The sequence below is a fragment of the Drosophila elegans genome, unplaced genomic scaffold, assembly GCF_018152505.1.
Source record: "Drosophila elegans isolate 14027-0461.03 unplaced genomic scaffold, ASM1815250v1 contig_208, whole genome shotgun sequence".
Taxonomy (NCBI): Eukaryota; Metazoa; Arthropoda; class Insecta; order Diptera; family Drosophilidae; genus Drosophila; species Drosophila elegans.
Window position 1 is genome coordinate 4788184 of NW_024545578.1, and position 27238 is coordinate 4815421.

The 27238-nt window shown below is 38.5% G+C and overlaps 2 protein-coding genes across 2 annotated transcripts in view; both read right to left on the reverse strand.

The window, feature by feature from the left end:
- Nucleotides 1-27238, reverse strand: part of LOC108145847 (glucose transporter type 1) — an 86180-nt gene that overhangs the window by 55142 nt on the left and 3800 nt on the right. The gene's annotated exons all lie outside the window — the stretch shown is intronic.
- LOC108145615 (accessory gland protein Acp29AB-like) lies at nucleotides 5568-6480 on the reverse strand. Its single transcript, XM_017271151.2, has one exon. It carries the CDS (start codon nucleotides 6449-6451, stop codon nucleotides 5666-5668), a length of 786 nt encoding a protein of 261 aa, XP_017126640.1. The 5' UTR covers nucleotides 6452-6480; the 3' UTR covers nucleotides 5568-5665.

The window sequence follows — 27238 nt, forward strand, 5'->3', positions numbered from 1 at the left end:
GTCTCTTAAAGAGAAAAATCTCTAAATATATAATTCATCATTGTTGTCATAAGAACACTGTTCACAAATCGTATCATTTTATATTCTGCGGCACTTCAAAAGAGAACATTATTAATTCACATTAATAAATGCCAATATTAATTGTGTTATTATAGTTATTTTGTTAATGTATGGGATTTTATTGACCTATATTTAAGTAATATTGGTTGTTCTCTTAAAATGCTTATCAATATATTTACCACCATTTGGTTAGATTTCCCCAAAATGTATTATCTTCAGCTTGTAAATAACTTATTTTAAAGAATTCAAATTTAAATTTCAACCCAGTTTCCCAGCTTTCTCGGAACCATTTAAATATACAAAATCCCTAGCTATTATTTTAACCCAAATTGTATACACTCAAAGCACATGGTCGGACTTAAAATACGACCAACATGGCCGCTGTCGCCCTGACTTTATATCCGGTGGGTGAAAAGAGCAGAAGGGAGGGGAATGGGGGATGGGGGCTGCACAAAAGCCCTCTGTGTGAACCTGCACACATTGCAATTTGCAATCTGCAAGGCGGGCCAGGAGTGCCCCTCAGAAGTTCCCCCCTTTCCCCTTTCCCATTTCCACCGAGCCTGCTGCGGTCATTTGGCGGTAAGCCGCCTTGTCATCCACCTGGCAGGACATCTTCGATTTGAGCATTACATCGAACCTCCACCTCCCTTCCTCTGAACTATTAAACAATAAAAACTGGCATAAAACAAAGTTTAAACCTTATCCAGGCCACAGCAAGGATTTTTGTTGCTTATTGTTGGCTGTGGCTCTTTGGGTTTTGGTGGGTGACTATGTGTGGTGTGTGTGTTGGGTATTTATGGAAAGTGTGGCTTACATTCCCGAGCTCTGGCTCTATCACGTTCAACTAATTTGAAATAAATGGAATTCCCTGAATAATTGAATTCGAATCGCTGGCATCTGTGCAATTAGTGGCCGCTGCCATCAAACTGCAGCCACACGGACATTCAGTACACCTCATTATGTGTCATGTCATCTCATTATGGCTGCCCCAAAACTCCTTGAGATATATGTGTGTGTGTGTGCTTGTGTATTTGGGGTGGGCATAAAACATACATTATATAAGGCCTCCAGCCATTGCCATAGCCATAGCCATATATGTGTGGCATGCAGATTTCGTGTGCCGTTATTTAGTGCATGACAGTTAAATGAGTTGTGGCCTTTATCTGCCTTGGCTTACACTCAAGCCTTAAGCCTTTAACTTTAATGCCAGAGAAATGGGTATTTGCTGGAAAAACACAGAGCAAGCCAATTAAAAAGTCAACTTTTTTGCGTAATTACGTTCTCGAAGTTTCCTCATCTAGCCACATAAAGTTCGATGCGATTAGAGGTGGACGGACAGACTTGGCCAGTCCCCGAGTTAATCATAAATCGCTCCAGAGGAAAACAAACTCAACCCCACGAGGACCGACGTGATCCAAAGGACATCGGAGCAGCGCTGGACTATTGCTCATTATGCATCCTCGGGTTCGGTTCTCAGCGGCTGGGGAAAACACAATGCCATGCAGTTGCCATGCGTTGCCCGTCCCAAGGACACTGGTCGTCCTCCATCACGCATATGTGCTCTCATTTAAGCCTGGACTTGGACCGTATGGAAATGCAGTTTACCTGCGAAATACCCTGAGCACTGAGGCCGCCTACTCTAATATTTATTGTTGCTTTGCAGTAATGGAGACTCGCGTTGGGATTTTTAAGCTTGCAGGCAGAAGATTCTCTTGCTATACTTACAAAATAAGTAGATTAAAATGGTTGTGTGAATGAATTTCAGTTTAAATATTGAGCAATTTATTGCTGAATTAAATATTGCAATCTTTGCCTGCTTTAATATTTATTATATTCTGCAGTAATGGAGATAACCATTGGGAAGTTGTAATTTAGCATTAATAAGATTATTGGCCGAATCTTATAAAATAAGTTGAATTCAGGAAATTCAATTACAAAATGTAGATATTTATTGCTGAGATTAATTTTTAAATTCATTTGTTTCATTCGTTTAATGATTCAATTCTATATAAAACTGCTTGATATATATCTTGATCAAAATTCGTATGTTTGCATGCACAATCTCTTTAAAATAAGTAGATTAGACTAAATATCTTTATTTAATATACCTAAACAATGTTTAGTCGAATGTCGTACTAAAACAAGAGGAGACAGGTAAAGATAAAAGCCTTTTCGTTTATTAACTTCTATATTTAAATAGAATTTATTGATCCATAAAGCGAAATCGATTTGCAGTTGAGTAGATACCATTTACATTCAGCGGTGAGCTGGGCGAATGGAGTCGGGACTTTTCGCATTTTCCAAGCGACACACCTTTAATCGACTTCATTTGCTCATTAGGCAGATGGCAGTGCGTGTTTGCGGGCACACGGTGAACACACGATCGGGAACGGGATTGAAACGAGCCCCCTAATGCCATTTGCCATCCCCTTTCAGCGCGTAATTGTTTCCTTGTTAGTTGCCACCTGAGCCCAGATCCTGAGCCCTGCGATTCAGCCTCAACCTGAGCCACGACACGTTAAATGCATTTATGAATGGGTAGCAGGTTGCAGGTTGCTGCTTGCAGGTTGCTGGCTGCAGGTTGCTGGTTGCACGGTGGCTGCTGGTTGATGGCATGGACTCCCCATCAGCAGCATCGTCAATTGCAATTACTTGCGAGGTCCTGCGCTCTCCATTCTCCATTCTCGGTTTTCTAGCCGGGGACATTTAGTCCCCGCATTCATTCGCCCCAAAGAACCAGGCCAGGACATTAACGCTGCAAATTGTGTGTCCTTTGTTGCGGTTAGCACAGCGGCAGCAACAAACACGACACTGGCAAAAATTTTACAAAAATCTTGAATCACTGCAGTTAACATTCCCTTTTAAAGTAGAGGTTTTTATTTTATAACTATAATTGAATTAAATTCTGTAGCTGAGGTTTTACATTATAGATCTTTTTAAATTTTTTAATATATGTCATAGGTATGTTAATATAATGTAAGTTTAAGGGCAGTATAATTAAAACATCGTTATATTTTCAAATCAAATTTTCTTTCCCAGGCTTTTCCTATTTAACGCACAAAAGTTGTAAGAAATATTTTAAATGAAGTAACTTGTAAAAGTCGTACGTGACTCTTACATTGGCCAAACACTGTTAAGATTAGTAGCCACATTCTCCAAGCACATCAAAAGTATCTTAAGGCACCTTAAAAGTTGGAAAAACTTGAAACTATTGTTTGTGTGATTTTCCAACAGTGCATCAGCAGTAGCAGCAGCCGAATCCTCACACTTTTATCGTTTTCCCCATCTGTTTTCCCATGGAGGAGCAAAAGCAGAGGAGACCAGCTCGCATCTCGCAGTACCCATCTCGCATTACGCATACGCCGCGTGACCCGTGGCAGGGCTATTAATTTAGTGGCCCTGTTGGCCGGTCAGTAATTGCATTTTATTTGGCCATAGTCGCTGCTTTGGTTTAATTGGTTTTCGTCCGTGTGCAAATGCGTGTATGTTTTCGTTTCGTTTCGTTTGGGCGCTGAGATCTATTTGGACCTTAATTAAAATGCAACAGTGCGTATGCGCAATGTTGCAAAAAGTCAAATGGTCAGGCAAAATAAAAGGACAGCCCAAAATGTTTGCCTCCTCCCCTTCTGTCACCTAAGGGACTATTGTTTGTGGGTGGGTTAAAGATAAAATAACTGCAAAATGTTGACAGTCTTTCCCTCTCGTTTGGCCACAATTTTATTGACAGCAGAATGGCCTGATTGCCGTTGGCCTGGCCAAAAAATGGATATAAAAAAGGTCTGGGCCCTGTCAACACTTGAAACACACGAACAGAGAGAAGCAGAGTCGAAATAAACGTTCGTTTTGCTTTCATAATTTGCATTGTTTGCGGTGGTCCAGAAACCATTTCGATAACAGACTTCAGGCCCTGTCCAAATGTTGAATACCCTTTGAAATGCTCTCGAAGGACTTTTATTTCCCGCCTGAGAAGGGGCAAAGGTAAATGGAAATTCGAGTCAGCTTCTGTTTATTGTCAGAGGTTGCTGGGGAGGTTCTCCCATTTATCACTCGGTTATGGAATGGCTGCTCAACGACTTATAGGAGCTCTACACAAATAAAAAAATCGTTATTTGTGGTGGGCTTGAAAATATTTTGAAAAAGTAAATAATTGACGTATATATTATCATATTCGTTGGAACAAAAAAATGTACTTACTTGCCTCAATTAAAAACATTTACTCAAACTTTAAGGCCACAAAATTTTAAAACAAATTGTCTACTTCAATTTCTATTTTCGGCTTCAAATTTAAGTTTAATTTTTTTATTTCACTTTGTAATTTCTCCTACTATTTTTTTTTCAATTTTCCATTTTAAACTTGAATTTCAATTTAAATTTTCAAGATCGGTTTAACTTATTTAATAATTCTAGTCCTATAAGTATGATTAATTATAGATTAAAGCACTATATAAATTAAATAAATATTTTTTTAAATTATTGTATGCTTAAATGATAATTTCTAAAATACTTTTCTCAGTGCCTTAATAAAAAAATATAGTGGGCGTGAGTGTCTGCTGCAAGGACACCCGAAAAGGGGCGCAGGGAAGTGACTACCGAAGTGATTGATGGTTCAGGGGCATGTCAATCGCCGGGCCCTCGACTGTCGCTGCAGTTTAAACAGATTAGAGCCACTTTTCAGTGGGGCAGAGCAGAACCGACAAAAAATGGGCCAAACAAAGGGCTGCAAAAAAGCAATGGCATCAGCGCGTTTATTGCCGCATGTTGCGAGCCTTGCTCAATTTGATGCGACACCTGGTCGAAGGACCAGTGGACAAAAGGAGCGCAACCGTTCAGCCGGCAAATGTTTTACACGGTGTCCACTTTTTATTTGCCTTACAAATTAAAATCCAACACATGTTGTTTAATTAAAAAGAATTCGTACACACACAGACACACACACATACGTCGGTCAGATGGCAGGCATGTGTATATATTTATGCTGGCGCGAGTGTATATTTATGCATATCGCATACGGTCATAACAAGGTCCTGGATGGACGCTGCAGGACATTGGCAACACAATACTTTTCGACTAACGAGCGTGAAAAATCATGCGCCAGCAGATTGCAACACATTCTGTATGTGCGTGGCAAGTATGCAAAAGCAGCTGTAAAAAAATACAAAAAGGGAAAACTGGAAAATGGAAAACGGAAAATAAATGGGGGCGCGAGTGGCAACAGTTCAATTAAAAGATTTGCAAATTACGAAAGTTATCCCAGAGATGAATAATAAACAGGACGGAATCGTTAATGGCAGTGAGTGAAGAATTAAAAGTAAATAAGCCAGTTAAACACAAAATTTCATTTCGATTTCGTTATAAAGCGCTGGCAATGCAAATGGAACTTATGCCATTTTTAATGATTTTGGTTATGCCTGAAACTAATACACAATTTTAAAAAGCTACTCCAAAATAAAATAAAAATTTTTATTTGAAATATTATTTATTAAAAGTCAGTTCTTTTATTTAAAAATATTTACATTTAATACATTTTGTTTAAGTCCTCCTACTTTTTATATTGTTTAAGTACTTTTATTCTAAAGTATTTGTCAATATTTTTAAATAACGTTAACTAAACCTCATTGTCTGCTTGGCAAATGAAAAAACACTTGATGGGTGACCATCCAACGCCCATTTCGCCGTTACTCATATAAATGACGCGTCTTGAGGAACCTGAAGATAGAGTGGGTTGTCGCGATTTCCACTTCAAAAATTTTGCTGGCCTGCCAGAAGCCACAGTTATGAACTGGTCCAAATTGACACGATTGTTGATGCCCAGCCAGTACTCTTGATTCGCATCCAGTTTTGGCTGGATGGTGTCAAATTCCTCTTGGTTCCGGAATGACGCCAAATAGCCGCCCATCCCAAGACATTTACTTGCAGCATCATCCCAAGAATTAGTTTCATTGCGTTCGATATAGAAGTATCTGGAACCGATCTGCTCAAACTTCCCCGATAGGATGCTCGATGATATCGCTTCCTTTGTCTTAATTGAAGTGTTTAACGCAGTTAAGGTTTCCATTATGGCAGATAGTTGGCCTTGTATGGCCCGATTATCATTTTGAATTTTGTCCAGCTTGGTCTGTGTATCATTTTGAATTTTCTTCAGCCTATCCTGTGTATCTTTCTGGATTTTGTCCAACCTAACGCGTGTGTCATTTAACAAGAAAGCTATGGAACTCCATTGGTGCTGATGCTTCACATGGTGATCAAAAACTGGATGAAGTGCGGAGAGGCAGAAGGCGCCACATTGATTTGGGGCGTCCTTTAATACACAGTGTGATTCTTCGGCTTTGGCAAGACATATCAGACTCAGAACAATAAATCCGAAAACAAAAGTACTTGCTGACTTGATCATTTCGACTTTAAGTGTGTGCTACCGACGAGAGCTTTTATGGAACTAATTCTTTGAATTTAATTCTTTCGCTAACCGTCGAAGCGCCCTTTTCATGCTAGAGATAAGCGCTTTTAAAAATAAAACTCATGGACTTAAAGAGTATGTTAAAGTGTTTTCGACTTATGAACAACAAAAGCTTATCAATTAAAAAAAAAAAGCGTATGGGACCCAGAAACCACAAAAAATAACAAAGTTATGCAAAAAAAAATTGTCATTAAAACTACTTCAACTTATTACTAATATTCATTAAGTAATTAGATTTCATAGCCTAGTCATATAGTGTTTTCTTATAATTCTTGGGTTCCATGGGTTACCAAAAAAACTCAAATCAGTATAAAAGTCACATAAGATGCAAAAATCAGTCTTAGATGCAATGATTCAAATTCTTGAACATTTTTCTAACCACCAATCGAGTGTGATTCTTCAAAAGTATTTTAGTTAACTAAGTACTTTGTAGTCGGGACTCCCTGTTTTGTTCATGCTTGTTGTTGTAGGATATTTTTACTTTGCAAAAACATATGATAAGAGAAATGCTCCCCGGATATAACATCATGCTCTTGTTTCGTTCCTATCGGAATTTATTTTTTTTAAGACTTTTTGCAAGACCTTGGTTATTTAAACAAACTTTTTGTCCAAAACATTTTCATATCATCAACACTGCAAGAGTCATGACAATCTGTCATTGTCAACTGCTGTTCCATTAAATGCAGCGAAATAAAAGTTTTTGAGCTAACCGCTCTGCAATCGAAATCGCATTATGGCCAGCTAATTTCTATCTTTTTCGGAGCTTACCATAATTCAGGGTAGGCGAGGAAAACTTTTTCCCCAATTTATTGGCCATATCAAAATAAACCCAGGCCGCAGACAAACTTTTCACATATGACGACAAGTTTTCTTTTGCTGCCACTTAGCCTGCGTCCCTGTTTTCGCCACTTTTCTGCACTTTCTTTGAGCTACTTTACTGCAGCGAGGAAAAAGCCCGGAAAATTCCAAGCGAAGATACTTCTGGCTGGGAAAAGCGAGAGGATAGAAATGCTCCAGCTGCTGGCTGCTGGCAAAAAAAAGGAGAAAATTTCTAATGAAGTTTGCAACTTGGATGCGGAGCGGGCACACAAAAGTAAATTGATTGCAATTGGAATCAGTAGCAGAAGCTCGTAACGTCAATCAAATTGAATTCACGCAGAGCGTAGAAGATGCCCTGCTGCCAGATCCTCTACTCTCTGGTATCCTGGCATTCTGGTACTCTGGTACTTTGGTACTCTGGTACTCTGATATCCTGGCCAGGACAGCAACGGCATCTCGAGGGTGGAGTGCAGGGAACATGCATCATCAGTGTGAAACTTTGTTAATGAAATAGGTGTGAGAGAGCAATGCAATAAAAGTTAAGTGGAGTTGAATGCTGATGTCAGAGCTGAGGAAATGCGGCTGAAACGGCAGGGGGGCGATCCCCACTTGCCAGAGTGTTTTAAAACTGGAAGCAACTGCATCTGCTGATTAAAAACGTCAATAAAAATCGCCTGCGAATGCGAAACTGCAGTTGAATGCGAACGCCCGTTGAATGCCAAATGAGTGCAACTAATGAAATGCGATGCGATTTTAGGGGGCGAAAATCCAGGAATAAGAATTTGAAATAAGAGTTTTCCTCGCTGGCACATGTGTGCTAAGCCAGTGCACAAATAAACTTGGAACAGAAGAGAACTATCAGATGGCTGCAAGACGAAATTGCAGCCTTTTGAAACTAGTTTCTGGCTTTATTGGTCCCATTTGAATGGCTTAGCGAAATTCAAAGCGGATTCAATTTCTTTGAACAAAATAAAGAGTTCTTTCTTTAAAAAACAATGTCTAAAAGTAGGCCACTATATTTTGTATAAATTTGGAGATGCTGTTAAACAGTTTAAGTCCGTTTGAATGCTATTTTTATTTAAATAAGCATCCAAATGCCTTCCCTTATTTATTGAAAAATCACCAGCTAAAAAAATATTTTATAGACCCCGCTTCTAATTATGTTTATATAAAAAACTTTGCCTTAAAGTAGGCTACAATATGTTGTTTCATGTAAAGAGCTACTTAAATGCTGTTAAAAATTAGATAATGGAATCTTCCTCCAAATTAAATAAGCATAAAGAACTACATTAGATAAACATAAATGCTATTTAAATGAAAATTATATACAAAGGCTTAACCTTTTACCAAGAAATCACCCTCCAAAGTTAATTAAATAAAAGAACTACATTATTGACCTCCTTTTTAGTTATTTCTTTGCATTGTTGATATCAATCAGTTGACCATAAGCTTTTGCTGAAATTTTCATGCTTCAACTTTCTTGTCTTGCTTTCTTTGTGTCTCCATTGTTTCTGGCTTTGATAATGTCATTGTTGCTAAAGTTTTCAGCACTATCTAGGGGAGGGGGGATGGAAAAGCGGGGGGCGCGGAAATCTGCTAAACTCCACGAAGGTTGCTGGAGGATGACGTTCGCATTAAAACGAACGTCAGCTGGGGCCAGCTTATCACGCTTCGAGCATTAGAAAGTGTAGCACGCTTTTAAGCGCAACTAAAACTGTCTGCCAGGGGTGGCGCAACAAAAGGGGGTGGCTGGCTGGGTGGCTGCGAAGGGGGCATGGCTGGCAAGGAGGTCAGCTCCAGGTTGATGCTCATTTGTGGGGAAGCTGCAGCAGCAGTCTCTGCAACATTTGTCAACATGCCAAGCGTGTCTCACTCGAGTTTTTACCCCCCTTAACACTCTCTTTTGTTTCCCTGTGTGTGTGTGTGTGTGTGTATAAGTCTGTGTGTGTTAGTTATATATGTGTGAGTAAGCACGGTTGACCTGGCGCTGTTTTAACTGTGGTTAACATATTTTTCAAGCGCTTTTTGTGGCCAGCAGCGGCAGCGGCAACAACTTCATTCTTGCTTTTGTGTGGTTTTTATGGCTGCGGTTGTCCAGCTGCCACTCCCTCTTGCCACTCCCCTAGCCCCCCGGCCACCCCTTGCCGCCTTTTGTTGTTGCCACAAAACTAAAACCAGAAGCTGCGTGTTAATTTTACATTTTTACGCTTTCATGGCCATCACTTGCGTGCGGCTTTGGAATGCATCCATCTACCTCTCTCTCTCTCTCCGTCACTCCATCACTCCATGGCCTTCCCTCTCTTTCTCTGGACAGTTTAGCTCATTGTTTCGTTAAATTTTAAGCAGTTGATTCGCAGCTTTTTTTAGCTCGCTCACAGTTAACCTTTATGGCCGCAACAGTTTAAGCCGATGGCCGTTTTACGACTGACTTTTGAACGCGGCCAGACGGACTAAGCGCGGATTACGCATACGCCTCGTGTGCCGCCCACTGAAGCTGACAAATTCGAAAAAAGAGCAGCAAAATTTGGGTCAACAGTCAGATATTTTATTTCATTAAATAAACAAACGATGTTTATTATATAGGACTTGGTAAAGCAAAAAGCGTCGATTTCATTAGTGATTTAGATGGCATTAAACAAATTTCGGGAAATAAAATAATCTTTTAAGACCGTAAATAAACATATGAATGTTGTTTGTAAATTAGAAAAGCTTAAAGCTTAAATCATTATGGCTTAAGGGGAAAAATATCACAAGTTCTATATATTAAAAATGTTTTTGTAAAAAATCTATATGGATCCAAATAGTGCAACTAAACCAGTTTTGTAAATGCATTTCAAATTTTAACAAAATATAAATCAACTATCATAAAAATTTATAAAATTAAATACTGATGTGAACTACTCCTAAATTGTGATTCCTTTCAGCTCTAATTCTAATTTGATTTAAATCCCCAATTGTGTGTTTAATGTTAAATTATTTAAAAGCAACCAAGCCAACAATTGTTGTTTTTTTGTAAGCTCAGCACAGAATACTGCACTCATATTTATTTAAAAAGGTAAAACAAAACATAAGCTAAAAAGCGAACGAATTATTTCTAAATAATGCATTAAAAATGCAACTAGAACAAAAGAACGAAAGCAAGCGAAAACTTTTTAAAAATTATATATACAATTTTGTGTGTTCCAAATAAAAGGTATTTTCTGTTATTTAAAAGCCATATTTAAAAGCCACTTGTTTTAGACTTAAATCAATCAATTCAACTCGCGCAGACCTAATCGACATTGGAATTGCGCTGGCAAGCTGATGTCATAATTTCAATTTTAAATCAAACATTTCATGAATAGGGATTCGAATGGCTTTTGCTGCATTTTTTGCCATTTTTGCCATTGCTTTTTTCTGTGTTTGCTCAGCGTGCGGTCTGTGACATGGTCCAAAGGGGCGTGGCCAGAGGGGCTGCAGGGGCAGTGGGCGTGGCACTTGCAATTGGCACTTGGCAGCACTCGCGTTTGCTGCTCGACTGACTTTTTGGCCGTTAAAACCGCTCGAGTGCCATAAGCTGCTATTAATTTGAATTATACGTCCATAATTTTCCCGCTGCCAATTCGGGCGGCAAATGTCAATATGCAATTTATACTATATATGTCGTTCCGTTCCGCTGGATCTTGATCTATATCCCATGTGGCACAATAAAATCGTGGCCCACAAAATTGTCAGCTCTCAGAGTTAAGCGCATTATCGGCGGACAGATTGTCGGAAAATGGCTCTTTCCACATAAAGATCGGCCTAAATGTTCCCCTCTTTCCCCTTGCCACAACCAATTTAGTTCGCAGGCCATGCAAAATACTTTGATCGCCTTAGCCAGCACGAACGGGGCAAAATCAAATGATTTCCGTGCTGGCCGACAACGGGAGCAGCCGAAACGAGGGCAAGACATGGCAGCGGAAGTGTTTTCCCCGATTTCACAGAAGAAGCAAAGCCAAGCAGGAAAACACTGTGCAATTTACCTTTCAACCATTAAACGTCCGTGGCAAGAGCACAAAGCGAAATCAAAGTGGCATGAAAGCGCACTGTCGACCAGGGGCGGGTCTGCCAAAGGGGGCATGGCAGTGGCAGTGGCAGTAGCAGTAGCAGTGGCAGAAACATGAAAACGATAGCTTAAGCCCTCTGCAACATGCGGCTAATGCTATTAGCAAAAGGGTGAAGGCGACACAAAGGACGAAATTGCAAAAAAATATTATTGTATGTGGGACTCGGTTACGGATTTGACCATCAAAGGTGCCAAGGGACAGTAGGAAAATGTCATTGAGCAGCTGGTAAAAGTGCACTTAAAATAAAAAAGAAGTTAAAAACAAAATGTTGTAACTTGTGCTTTTACTTTAACTTGTACTGTAACTTTAGCACTTGGAAGATAAATTATAATAAATACAAAGACAAGAACTCTGAAAAGATTACATTAATAGAAAAATTTGGTTGTTTTATAATTATTTAATATTTAAATCTTTTAAAGATTTTTTATTTTTTTTAATATTTTATGATTAAAATTGAAGTCTACATTTTGTATTTCTCAGGCATTTAAAGTTTATATCCGTTTTGCTCAGTGCCTTTAGGAAAATGTGTGCTTAATGTCCTTTGAGGCAACCGAATGGGAGCTGTCAAAGACAGAATTTCCAGTTGTGATAAAGGGAGAGCTCAAAGCTCGATTTTCCTAGGGCAGCATTAATTTGACTATCCTGCTAAAGTTTTAGCAAAATCACCCCAACGCCAATTCATTTCCTCTCCAATTTCCGACGCTATTCACCTTCCGCCAGCCATCGATGCTTTGCTTATTAGCACAAATTGATTTCTCCTGTCGGCAGCTGGGCTTATTTATTTTGCATTAGCACTTTTAATTAAACTATCCCTCCTCGGGAGCCACTTGAAAGTACCGCCGCCTTGGAACTTGGCACCTGCTACTGCTGCTCCTGTTGCAATCATTGTAATTAAATCAATGAATGATTCATGTGAGTGGTGCATTAATGCAAAATCCCTGTACTTAGTGCGAACGGCAAAATAGAGAGTAGAACCACGGGGCCAGGACACCAGTACCAGGACACCAGTACCACTACTACCACCGCCAGTGCTGTAAGCCAGAAGGACACGCAGTCAGCTAAATCAGCTGCGACCGGATGCCTCGTGCTAATTTCAGTGCCAATTAATTTGATGGCAAACACTTGGAGCGTCCTGCAGTCGCTGCAGTATCCTCCGTGTCCTGCGGAATGCATTCCGACTAGTCCTTTGCTCGACGATTTTCATTTCGTAAAAAGCTTTCAGCTTGGACGGTCCAAGCCAACGTGTTGATAATCGCGGCGCCTTTGGGCTGCCTGGATAAAAATGAAAATAAATTTGCCGTGTTTATTGCATTTGCATTGGGTAATTGCCTATACAATTTAACACGAAATTAAAAGCGGCGAAGCTGGCATTTTATTTAACACTTAAATGGCTATTTAAATTGAAAGTATCACACAGACACACCGGAATAAAGGATAAAAGGCCTGAAATGAGCCTGGGATGCAGTTGACGATAGAATCGGCTGGTAATTGTCTCATTAAAGAGAGTTGAGTGGGATAGTCAACGCAGACAAAATATAAATTTTGGTTGAATTTACTTTTGTTGTTATTCCTTTAACTTGAACTTTGTCTTACCTAAATTTATTCCATGACCAAAAAAATTCATAGCAAAAAATGCTAAGACTGTCAGAATTTGAAAATTAATAATGATATTGCTTATTTTTAATTTTGTTTATTTTAATTAGATAAAAAATATAAAGGATAAACATTTTTCAAATAAGAAAATATAGCCTTATAGTTTTTGTTTTATTAACTCAGTGCCAAAAAAATGATTTAAATGGGCTCTACAAATTAAATTAAGGTTTTCGCTTTGCCTCTTGGTAAACTCAAAACGATATGAAATCCTTGTTTGATATTTGGAAAAACTAAAGTACTTGTTATCTTATCAAATGTATTTAAATACAAGTCCTCCATTTCTCTTCTATATATATAACAAAACAAAAAGACAGATTTTGCACCATTCACTTAGCAGATGCATCTCCATAAATTGCAGTCCCCTTGGACTTTTTACTTTACTCATATCTTTGTGAGACATTAGTTGCAAAACTTTAGTTTCTATGCAATTTTCTGTACGACATTTCTCTAATCCTCACCTTGCATTTCAAAACAATTCTCGTGCGTGGCGCTGCTTTCTGCCACTTTCTCCCACTTTCCGTCCGCATAGAGATGTTTCTCGGCCCCTTCTGCTTTCTCCATCTTTTCCCCGAGCGCTGTCAGAGTTTCTCCCAGGTTGTCAGTCAAGTGGCATCGTCGTCGTCGTCGTCGTCGTCGTCTGCTCGTTAGCACACACCTCATGGGCTTGGGCTTGGTCGTGGGCTTGGTATTGGTCCTGAGCCACCGCAAGGAGTCCCAGGACACCCACCCACCCTCTGTGGGATCCTTTCCCTTCCCAATCCTCATCAGTCTGCAGCTGTCTGTCATTTCTATAACTACTTTTGCTACTTCTAGTTAACCGCGTCTTCTTCTCGCACACCTTCACATACACACGCAAATGCTGATGGCACAGTTAAAAATTATCAAGAAAATTATGAAATCTTTAAGAAGCTCATCTATTTGCAATTTAGAAAAATTACGAATAATTTCGTTAGAAGATGAGAAACGTTTGTGACAATCGCAAAAATAAGTTTACTTATACTTATTATTTATACTTATTTAAGTTTTCAAAATATAATATAATATATAACATACTAGTTCTTGGTATAAGAAATTAATGATGCCATTTTTGTCAAGTTTTGGAAATCTTAAGTAAATAACAAAAAAATCTATTAATATATGAATTTGCAGAAAGGAAGCTTTGTAATTATTTTTGCCAGTGTACATCTTGCACTGCTATGGACGCCTCCCACCACTTGCCAGCCCCCCCTTTTATCCCCACCGTCTACACTCTTGCACAATTACATACAATTTTGAGTGCGTTCGTGCCTGGCTCCTTTTGCCAGCTGTCTAACTGTTGTTGTATTCATAACTACTTTATGCCACGCCCCCTCCTCCCTCTTCCCCCTCCCCCCACACACATACACACACCAAAAGAGAAGAAGAAGAAACAGATAGGGGGGGGGATGCTGGGCTCTACTGCCTTTATTAAAGTTTTATCGCATTATAAATTTTCTCCGCCCCACTCTCACCTGCCATCTCCCCTTTTTTCCCTCAGAAAAACATTTTTCGTGAGCCAAAAACGCAGTTACCAAAAATGGGGGCTGGGAGGGCCGGGAAAGAAGGGGGCGGGGCAGAGACAATGATGTCGTTTCATGTACACCTGTTTCGAGTCGTTTTTATTGTTGTTACTGCTGCATATTTGAATACACTTTTGCGTTTGGTCGCTTAACTTTAAATCCCTTTCGTTGAAAGTTTGCCAGTTGGACAAGCTAATGACAGTTTTGTCAATAAGTTTGTCAGCCAGCCAGGACCTGCTCTATCCAGTAACCCCCCCACACACACACATACACACACACATACACAAGCTCACTTAAAATGCAGCCTAATGCAGCAAAAGTTTTTATTGTTTTACCCAAAAAGAGAAAAAAATAAGAAAACACAAACCCACAGACAGAGGGAAAAATATAAAAACACATATGAATATAATATTTGTCTGAAAGGGCTTTTGGCTTTGTGAAGTTTGCAATTCATAAAATATACGAAGAGCAGAGCGGGGGAAAATTCTGTTTGTATGCTGGCAGCATTCATTAAATTTAGTTTTCAGATCTCTTCTCGGCTCCCAAAAACTTTCAGCACTTGCCTCGTATTTAAGTAGCAAATTTTTGTGCTTTTTCAAATATTTGTGCAACGCTTCAGCTCAGTCTGCCAATCGGGCAGTTTGTCAGTTTGCCAGTTTGCCAGTCACTCATTCGGCCATTCAGGTGCTTTCGTTTTACTTCGATAAGGACGAGAACGAACTTGTTAGCTGGCAGCTATCTATCTAGCTGACCACCACCCCACCACCCACTCTACAACAATTTCAATTTCAGGAGCACTCACCAAACAATTTTACAAAAATTTCTCTGCCTGCCGGAGATACGCAAAAAATGGCAGGAAAAGATTGGCATGCACATTGAAAAATAAAGATAGTTATCAATTTGATAGCTACCCTTGAGTAGTAGATTGGCATGTGTTTAATATACGTTCTGTGTAAAAAAATATATCTTGTGGTGGACTAAGCAAGTATTAAAATTTCCTACATGTAAGGCATTTCGAATTCTGCACAAAAATGTGCAAAAATGTGTAATCAAAAAGGTATATTTCTTAGTAACTATTTCAGTAATATACCTACCTACTTATGCTAAAAAATTCCCTTGATAAAACACCAAATTAATCATCATATATACACAATAATTTTCTGTGTGCGTAAAGTATTTTCAATTTTTCATTTATTTTTGTGCAAACTAAATTTATGGCCCTGCCACTCACTGGCCCCTCTTTTTACGGGCACAAAAAGCGCAACATTTATGCAATTAAAGCCAAATTAGCAATGAATGCAAGTCGAGTGCTTTGGCTGTACAAAAGTTGCCATCAAACTTTTGGCCTTTTGTAAAGTTTTTGCCTTTCAGCCGGGGGGGAGCTCCCCTTTTTGGGCTGGCTGCCATTTTGTGCATAGTTTTGCAGTTTCAGCTTCAGCTTCCAATTAATTTAATGCCAGGCCGTCTAATGAGCGTTTAAGCTTCGGCTTCAGCACCCTATTAAGCGCAGTAAATCGTGTCAACCAGATTCGGGACGTAGGACGAAGTATTCAGGATTCAGGAGGCAGGAGGCAGGACAATGGCTCACCTGGGCTGGGCCAACAATGCAGTACGGCTAATAAGCTGGCAAGACAGGGTTTCCCCTTGGACCCTTGACTACCACTTGGCCCTAGCAACATAATCAGCTGCTGCGATTAAGGCACTTGTCCCATTGTTTTTTATTACAATATTAGCCCAGCTTTTGTTGCCGCATAAGCGTCTTACCAACTCGTCTTGGCCATTGTTTGCCCGGACTTCAAAGGCACTCTTTGTGCAGCAGCAGCAGCAGCAGCAGCAGCAGCAGCAACCGCCTAGGTCCTCTTAGATCCATCTCCGATCCGGCATCCGGATCGTTCATCAATAATCACATGCCGGAGGGCTCAAAGTGAGGCCACAAAAATGTTGCGCTTACCCGCCGTTCGTCCCCCAGCTTTGCGAAACTAATTTATGCCAGACTAATGACACTTTACAAACGGGCTTAAAAAGGGGTGATGGCTAAAAGCGGGGAGGGGGCTTTAAGAGGGGCGCTCAAAGGGCGGCCAACAGAGGGGCGGGAAATTGGCAAGGCAAAAGTTTTCGGTTCGCTTTTGGAGCCCGGCTGTCAGGCCGCGGAATGTGGAACTCGAGCGGGAAATGATAAATACGCTTAGACCTAATTAACTGGCGACTTTAATTAATTTTTAATGAAAAAGTTAATGAGCCGCGAACATATTAAAGCAACTAACTCAACCTGGCTGAGCGCACTGGCTAAATCAACAAACTTGGCTGATTTTTAGGGCACAGCTTTAACAACTTTTTTTGGGCTTTTTAGTTCTACGGTTTTTTGTTTACAAATTTAAATGTATTTATGTGTAACCTTTAATAAGCTTACCCACAAAATGTTAAAGTATACTTTAAGTGAGACTTCAACAAACAAAATTGGTAAAATTTATAGCGTATTATTTTTACGTTGTTTAGAAATGTTTGCATTTAAATGTATTTATCTTACGCTAGTTTAAAATTTTAAAATAAACATTAATATGAATTGTTTTTTAGGCACAAATAAGCAGGAACGATTAATTTATATCTATTGTTGTATTCTCTACTGTTGACTTTTTTTGTTCTACATTTTTGTTTGTTGTTTAATAATTGATCCCTTTAAGATTAATTTATTTCGCCTTTTTTTAATGAAAAATTTTAAAACTTTTTACTTTTTTTGAAACTTTAATCAACTAAACTTGCTTTTCTTTAACAACTTAAATCAATTAACCGTGACTTTATCCCTTCACCTTTTCGGGTTTCAAAGGACATCCAATTACGAGCAAACATACAACTAGCAAATTCCCTTTTATTACACAATGAGTGCCGCGAATGTGAAGGATATGCAATATGAAATTTTGACAAAGGATATTTCAGCTCGAAGAAGACTTTTTCCATCTTTCCGCTCGGCTAAGCTAAACAATCTCCGCTTTATTACACATACATCGCAGCGCGCTTTCTGACATTCAATCAGGGTGAGTCCTGATCCTGTTTTCCCTACAACCCCGACGTCCTGCCACGCCCACCCAGCGACAGGGGCTTTAATTGGATTTTCGTTACTGTGGCCGCAGAACAAAACGAAGAAATGGCTGCAAAAAATCCAAAACAAAAAAAATATAAAGAGCAGCCGGGAAAAACTCGAATGAAAGAACCCGCGAAAGGAGAATTGCAATTTTCGACAGGCGTCTGTCGCTTTGGTTTCGATTCGCATTTTGCTTCCCTCACTTTTATTTTTCCTCTTGTTTTTTTTTTTTTTTTTTTTGCATGCCCCATCCTCAACCAAAAAGTGACTCCACATCTCCGTTCGTTTTGGCGCTGAGCTTTCGCCGCTGTTATTCCTCGGTAACAAAGTTTACATTTCACACATTCATCACTTCTGGCAGCTGCAACTAATAGTGTGCAATGCTGGCTCAAATGGGCGGCCCCATTTAAGAAGCTCAAAAGGGGAGGGGGAGCGGTGTATATGGCAAATCCTGCCCGCTTTTATTGCACTTTTTCCCATCGGACCTTGCCAAGTCGCGGACCCCGGCACTTGCCAAAAACGGATTAGTGTCTTACCAATCAATGTTCGCACTTAAAGCCTTAACGGGGATCCCTCCAGTGATCCCTTTTTCTCCTGGCTTTTTCAAAATGAAATGAATCTGGTAAAAGTGGAGTGCGCCTACTGATTTATGGAGTATTCTTTTAAGTGGTCTTTAGAAATGCATGCACTATACAGTTCAGCACAGGGTTCATATGTTCCGACCACTCAATCAATTTTAATCACTTTGCTGATTACTAAGATTGAATACAAATTTTAGTGTGCTTTGCTAAGAAATTTATTAAGCTTGTTCAATACCAAAGATTTTATATTTATATGCATAAGATATTATATAATAACATAATTTTACTTTTGCAATACTTAATTATTATTAATATTAGCCTGCCAAGAGATTGTATGTATTTTCTAACATTTTACATTTCAGTTTACTGAAAAGTTGTGAGTTTATTTGCGATTTACAAAATATTTTAACTTTTGAAAATTAATAAAGTAATATATTTGTTTTGACAAGGTTAACAAATATTTTTTGTTTTGCTAAAGAATATTCAAAACTCAATAAACTCAATTTGTTATTATTTATTTATTTAAATTTAATTTAATTAAATTTTAGGCAGAGTAAAAAATCTAGGAGCAACTATTTTATAAGTCTTAAAGTCGTTTTATCACTCTGCAGATTGTTTGTTATATTTGCCCTGCCATAAATGCCAACCCCTGACACCTCACACTTTTCCGCTTTTCCGCTTTTCCCACCGGAACACACACACTCCATGATGAAGCTGTTGGCCCGACACTTTGAGTTGCGCTCGAAGCGGAAGGGTGGACTCATCGTCCTGGTGCTCGATTTCGTCCTCGATACGTGCCTTCAATCTCCTTCAATCGCCAGTCATTGATCATCGGAGCCGAGGCGACGGATACTGATTTATGGAGCTGGCATTAAGCTTGAATTTCTCATCGCCGCCGAAGGGAGCAGGCTCATAGCTCATCTTAATTTTAATTTGCAAGTGATGGAGTGGCTGCCACTGCAGTCATCTCATCCGCTCTTTGGAGGACCTCCAGACCTCCAGGACCTCCAGGACCTCCAGGACCTCCAGGACCCGTCTCTAAGCTGCATCTTCATTATCTTAATCTACTGCTTTTTCGAGGAGCCACAAAAGTTTGCACAGCCCAAACAGAGGTTGCAAATTTGCGCCCAATTGCACTTTGGGTCCAGTTTAATCTGCGAAATTGCCAGCAATTTCCGCAAATTGCTTACATTACGTAAATGAAGAGGCGAAATGCAGCCATGTACCCATTGTCCTGCGAATTTTCTGCTGCTGCTGCTGCTGCTGCTGCTGCTACTGTCTCCTTTTCTATCGCTGCCTGTCATCAAGGCGCTAGAATATTACGTATACGCAGCGCTGGCCCATGCAAAAATTATTGCCCTCGCTTCGCCTCGCAGAATGGGCGATTTGGGTGGTGGCCATATAGACACACTGCCAAATTGCAGTACAATTAATTTATGACACTCTAGCATGATAATGCCGCCACAGTCACGTTTTGTCTCGCTGGCAATGTGCGAAATTTTAATTAAAATAAAATATTAAATCAATGCTAAATTACTGTTTTACTGCCTCACTGTTTAGTTTCTGCAGGTCCAGTGGGTCGTGGGAATTGGGTAACAGGAAGCAGGGAGCAGGGACACATAATTCATTTGGCACAGAAAGAGGCCGGCGACAAAGTCGCTTAATTACCAAACGCTGTCGCTGTCGACGTCGCATTAACCCATTAATTAAGGTGACGTCAAAGGCAGCACAGCGCCAAAAGGCGATAAAGGAACTGCGAACTGCGAAGCTAAAGGAGTCAGCCACACACACACCACACAGAAAAGCGATGCTTTCTCCACAGCCAGCCGCATATTTATGGGCCATTTTTATTCTGAGACTGCATCTGGAGACGCAGCATATGGGACACAGCAAGCGATTCGATACGATCTCTAAATCAAACAAGAACACTTTACCGGAAAAGTGGTATTTACACTTAAGAAACTCTTAAAAGAAAACCTCAAGAATCTTTACTAACTAACATATTACATTTTAGTAAATTACTCCGAAACAAAAATTTGGATGTATTAAAAACCCACAATCACTAATAAATTACCAATAAAATGCCTTGCATCAAATTATTTAATGATTGAAATAACAAAGGAAAATCTAAATCAAACAAGAAATCTTTGCTGGCAAAGTGTAAAAAATACTTCAAATAAATATGTATTTATTGGTCTTTGCCAGCTTTAATAGTCCTTATTAACACACATATTAATTTCATATCATCCAATATTAAAGCATTTTGTTATATGAGAAATAAAATGCTTTGCAATGACATTAGATAATCTAAATCAAAAGAAAAATTTACAATTAAGTAACTGTTATAACTATCAACTAACATATTAATTTATCTATAAAGAACTAACGAGCCCAAAATTGATTAGAAAATCATCCAACATTAATCAATTTTGTTAAAGAAGCTATAAAATGCTTTGCACTTATTTAGATAAAGTGAAATGCCATGGGATAATCTAAAAACCTAAAGATAAAAATTAATAAATATTATTATTATTCCAGGCAACCTGCTTAATTATTAATCGGTAGATTATATATAATACTAAATACTCACTTTGATAAAACTCTGCTGCGACTAGTAAAATAATTAATAAGTTTTCAATGATGTCCATGCTAGGCAATAGATCAATAAACAAAATAAATAAAATCAACTTAATCCCATTTTTGAATGGGACAACAAAGATTTCGTGATTTTAAATAGAAACCATTTTCAAACCGAAATTTCGGTGCATAGTGCAATCAGAGTCCACTTAGTGAACCACATCTGTGCGCTGTTTCACTTCCCGTCCGCTGCATTATTAACTGCTTGGTTAGTTGGCTGCCATTAAGGCCAAAAATTGGATGTCAGCGGACAAAGTTTTGTGACCACTTAATGGCCTCCGCCCCCGCCAATTCACTGCCCTCTCAATTCTCTAACCAGTCGCCGTTCAATGCCAAATAATTCGAAATTAGTTTTAGCCTTGCGCTTTCAAAATTAAACCAACTAAAAAATCAATGCATCGGAGGACAGTGGCAATCGCATTTTCAGTTCAGTTCAGTTGAGTTTGGGTTTCGCCAGTTGGCCATTTGGCCATTTGGACGTTTTGGCCCGTTTTTGTCCGATTTTGCCCGTTTTGCCCGTCGTTTTGGCCACTCGGTCGCCATCTCATGGCGTTTGGCGTGTGTCAGGCCAAACTGGCAGTTCAATAATGAATAATAACGGGGCCGAGTTAAAAACTTCTGCCCCTCGATTTTCTGTTACCCGCTGGGCTGTCACAACAACAAACAACACAGCGGCGAATGGCAAAAAACTTTGGCAATATATTTGCAACGCATTACGTGGCATGTCAAGCATTTTATCGCGCGTATTTTTCAATTTTGCTGCAAAAGTGTAGACTGCCATAGGGGGTCTGCCAATGACAACGGCAGGATGAAGGATACAGGATGCAGGACGCAGGATGCTGGACGCAGCGAAGGTTGCCGAAGGAAGCAGGATGCTGGCAATATGCTAGTGCAAAAATTAAAAAGGGGAAAAAACGCGAAGCAGTATAAACACTGGATAGTTGTCACCGCTTTCTGTGGCACCGGCACCTCCTTCACCTTACGCCTTATTATTCCATTTTTTACACCCACATTCCTCAGATAAACAGAGAGAAAAAATTGACATTTGTCAATTTATGAATTAAACTTAATTTTATTATAGCCTCTCATAGAAATTTAGACTCAAATATTGAAACAAATTAACTACTGAGTAATATAAAATATTTTTTACTATTAAAAGTAGCATAGAAGATTTGTAACTAAGTTAAGGATTTAAATTTGTATTTATTTGTTTAAAACAAGGTTTCTTATAATGTTGTTTTTGGTTGTTAAAAATTTCTTTGCTAGCACATATAATGGTAAGAAAACTAAATAAACAGATATTTATTTTTGGTGATACTTTCTCCAGGTGTAGTTGTTTTTTTAATGCCCACCGAGGGTGCCTGGTCATATATTTCTTGGTCGCCCGCAAAGATAATAGGACACCGACTGAGTCAAGTGCTTCATAGCCGGCAATGCAACCTAGCCGAAGACCAAAAAAAACACGAAATATGGAAAAAATTTAGATCAGGAAGAGGGGTCGAATGGGGGGAACGGAGAGGAACTGGGGCCAGAAAACACCCATTGAAACACATTTCCGATGGACGCCTCATATCCGGTGGTGTGTGAACGTTGAGCACAAACAGGAAACACATTATAGCAGCTGGTAGACAGACTTATGTGTGGCACTGTTTGAGAAATTGTTACACACGCTGGCTGCTGTCAGTGACACACACACACAGCCAGGATTGTTGCTGTTCTATAGCTTTGGTGTTGCTTGTTTTGCTTGCTCTCCCCGCCTGTTGTTATTGCACCATTTTTTACATTTGTACATTTTTTACATTTTCGGGTAAATAAGTAAGCAGTGAGCAATGTGAGTTATGCCAAAAGAACCGCACCAACACAGACGGACGGATAAACGAGGCGAGCATCGCAGTGTGCATGTACATGTGTTGCATAATGGCCGCCAGGACTCATCTATCAAAATGCGCGACTGGCGAAGTGCAAAAAGTGTTGCATACTTTGCAGCGCAACGAGCTTGAGCCTGAAAAAGTGTTGTGTTGTGTCCCGTGTCCTGTGTCTCTTTGAACCCGCAAAAAACAAAAATGGGGGTGTAAGAGGGGTGGTATCCAACTGCCATATAGAAACCTTTTGACAATTCGAGATGATGGCAGAGAAAAACAGCGCCAACCACAAAAAGTGTTGACTGCCCACTAAGGAATTGGTAATTCGCAAGGATAACAAGACCAGCAGGTTTCGGACAGCAGTTAGACACATCAAACGGGATCATCTGGGCTTAATTACTTCAAGGCAATTAGATTGCCAGCATTGAAGTGCTCATTTTTAGTACCCACAAATAGGGAATTTCATCATAAGTTTACTAAGTCAGATAAAGTGCCTTTCAAAGTCTGCATATATAATATAGTCTATAGTCTCTCAGTAAATTTAGTTTAACATACTTGTTATTATTGTTACCTAAACAAATTTGTAAAGTTAAGGCATTCTAAAGGTTGTTTTAATTCAAAACTTATTTATGTATATGTATTTAATCAATTCAAATAATTTATATTTAAATATAATTTATAATCTCTCAGTAAATTAGGTTTAATATACATATTAGTATTGTTACCTAAAACAAGAAAGAAAGCAAACTTCGGCAAGCCGAAGTTCATATACCCTTGCAGCTATTGCAAGAATTTAACATTTTTGAAAACATTAAAATTATGATTTACTGCGTATATGTTTAAAAACATTAAAGCTATGATGATTAGCAACTCAATTATTTGATAGTTATTTTATATATTTTTATTATTTCAATGGGAGCTATATGATATAGACGTCCGATTTTGATAAAATCTAAACCATAATTCTGAAATATTTAACCATTGCTATATGTCGAAGAACTGAACAAAAAATTAAAAAACAAAAAAGTTATAATTTTTTTCATTTATTTTTCCGATTGTTCCTATTGGAGCTATATGCTATAGTCGTCCGATTTTGATATAATTTAAAACGTAAATCGGAAATATTTTACCATTACTAAATGTCGAAGGGCTAAGCAAAAAATTAAAAAACAGAAAAGTTATAATTTTTTTCGTTTATTTTTCCGATTGTTCCTATGGGAGCTATATGCTATAGTCGTCCGATCCGGCTCGTTCCGACTTATATACTACCTGCAATAGAAAGACAACTTTTGGGAAAGTTTCATGCAGATAGCTTTAAAACTGAGAGACTAGTTTGCATATAAACGGACGGACAGACGGACAGACTGTCACACGGACAGACGGACAGACGGACAGACGGACGGACAGACGGACATGGCTAGATCGACTCTACTAGTGATGCTGATCAAGAATATATATACTTTATAGGGTCGGAGACGTCTCCTTCACTGCGTTGCAAACTTCTGACTGAAATTATAATACCCTCTGCAAGGGTATAAAAATTTAACATTTAGAAGTTCTAAAGTTTGTTGCAACTAAATACTTATGTCATATATTCACGGTATTTTAAAATCTGAATTTTAATCATTTTAAATAGTCTCAACATAAATAGATATTAGATCAATAAATATATTTAAGGTCCATAAATAACATTATTAAATTTATTGAACCATCATGGCTAATAATTTTGATACCAAAATATTCACTCTTTATGATACCCTCTTGGCAAACACATAACACCCTTGCACTGCCAGAGTAGTGGGCATAAAAATTCAGCTTGAAGAATGCTAAATTTAGCACAGGCAAGCAAAGAAAATGGCCCCCGGTAAATTGCTCATTTATTTGCAGCTGTCAATATCAATAACAAATGGTTGTTATGCCTTGAACAAACACACACATGGAAGGCGGTTTTCCCCGCAACACACACTCACACGGGTTGGCTTACTAATTTTGGGGGGGGAGGGGCCGGAAAATGGGCCACTACTATCCTATTCACATTTGCCTTTTCCGAGACACTCGCCGTGCTGGTAACTTTAGCCGCACTTGACAGGACCAGTAATAAAATAAATGAGCCGCCATTCTTTTAAATTGAGTTTAATAAACGTCACACTTCATCGACAAGAGCACTGAGTGTGTCCCGAAACACAATCTGCAACCCAAAAACACGCTTCACTGACCTATGCGAAAAAGGAGGCTGCCCAAATGAACTATGAAAGTGGCCGGGACATCGTGCATATTTTTTGGACTTTTTTCTATTTTTCCTCTTTTGGCACAAAGACCGCACACCCATACACATACTTATTTATTATTCCCCAAGCGTTTGACCAACAACTAACCCCGAACACAAAAAAATATGTGGAAGAACGGAGCAACTTTTGGGCCAAGTAGAGGACGAGCCGCATTCAAATGCCGTCTAATTTAGTTGCCTGCTGCATTGTGCGGTCTTGCCTCCTTCCTTCTACCAATTCCCCATATATCCATATCCACAGCCATATCCATATCTGGCCAAAAAGTAGCCCAACTTTATGACCTCAGAGTTGTGCAACAGCATCGCGCGAATCGCTTACATGAGATTGTAATTACGATAAGCGACTCGGCCAGGAGCTTGGAGATGTTTTTGCCCATAAACAGCCAAATGAGCCAAATAAATGTTATTTATAAAATCCAGGCGAGTACGAAGAGAGCTTGAAAAATACGTACACCGACTATTTAGTACCAATTGGTTTGAGGATTTAAAATAATATTATTTTGGGAAAACTTTTCAAGAAAATTTAAAAGTTTTAAATAACTATTTGGTTTTGAAATAAATTTATTTCGAGAAAACTTCTCAAGAACCTAATTCTAATTATTAATTGTAAATTCTTATATTTCAGAAATATAATTTTTCTATGTATATTCTTGATTGCTGTTCGATTTTATATAATCATTGGTTTTTAATATGGTATAAACATAATTCATAAACATAATTTTTTTATTAAGTAATTTTAGACTATTATGTTTCTGAAATATAATTTTGTCTAAATGTAGATTTTTAAAATAGTTTTATGAGAAAGTGTCCAAACAAAATAGTTGAATAATATATAAGCCATTTTCAAATATATAAATAAATAAATATAAATATAAATTAACTATGTTACAAAAAATGTAGCAATCTATGTATATTCCCCTTTTGCTCTACAATTATTGGGTAATAAAATTGAAAACAGGCTGAACAAGTGCTGAGACCGCCAATCGTTCGACTTTTGTGTGCAAGCCAATTGCGATTTATGTTTATATTTATATTTATTTTTATATAAAATTCATGAGATATCAAATCATGCTCGCATATAGGTAACTAAATATGCCAAGCATACACACACACACATGCTCATACAGACACAAACACAGACACTGACAGACGGCGACCATTCAGGCATTCAGGAATTCGACTTTTGGTTTTGGCTTACAGCTTTTGTGCCACGGCGTTATGTAAACATTCAGGGCATCGGATCGCTTGCCAGCAATGAGCAGGCAAGCCATGCATAGATATATATATACATATCTAGATATATAAAGGAAGGGGGCAGTGGCAGGGGCGTGGCAGGTTGAGGGCGGGGACAGGCGCCGCGCCGTTTGCCGCGTTTATGCGATTGAGATATATTTATTAAGCGGCCAGAGTTGCAGAGACTCAGTAAAGAAGGCTTGTTTATGGCCAAAAAGCAAATCTTGCCAGCATTTTAAGGGGCGGAAAAGAAGTAGATCTTTTATTGGTAAGCGAAAGGGGAAAAGGAAAAGGTGGAAGCTGCGAGCGGCAAACGCACCTTGTGCAAAACACATAAATAAAGAGAAATTTTAACGGATTCCAGAGGCAAACATGGAATATTTATTTATGGTCAAGAAGGAAATAAACTACACTTTAAAAAAGTTAAATTATGACTAAATTTATTTTATTGGGCCCTAACAAAATGTATAAAAAACCTTTAAAAGTAATAACTAGAGTTAAACCTTTAAGTGAAAACATATTAGACTAAAAAAGACTAAAAATCTAACTCCTTAAACAAAACTAGTCCAAATTTTAATTGACAAACTGCATGTGACATTCACCTAAAAATGTATTCAAGCAGAAAATCTCCCATGAAAAACTACAACATATATTTGAGAGAAATTGTGTAATCAAGTATTTTAGAACTGACTTCACAAAGTTCAAAATTAATTTCTTGAATATATGATTGTGAAAAATGATTTGGAATTTATATCAACTTTATTTCTAAGTACTTAAATAATCAGTTGTTTTAAAGAGAAAGTTAAATTTTTATAAATATATATTCAAGTCACCGATAATGTTAGGCGTTATAGTCTTTAAATTCTCTTTTTCAGTCTATAGGCATCAAGTCCCTCAATTTCGATCGCATTAAAAATTCTGAATAGCCATATTTGATTTCTCGCTGG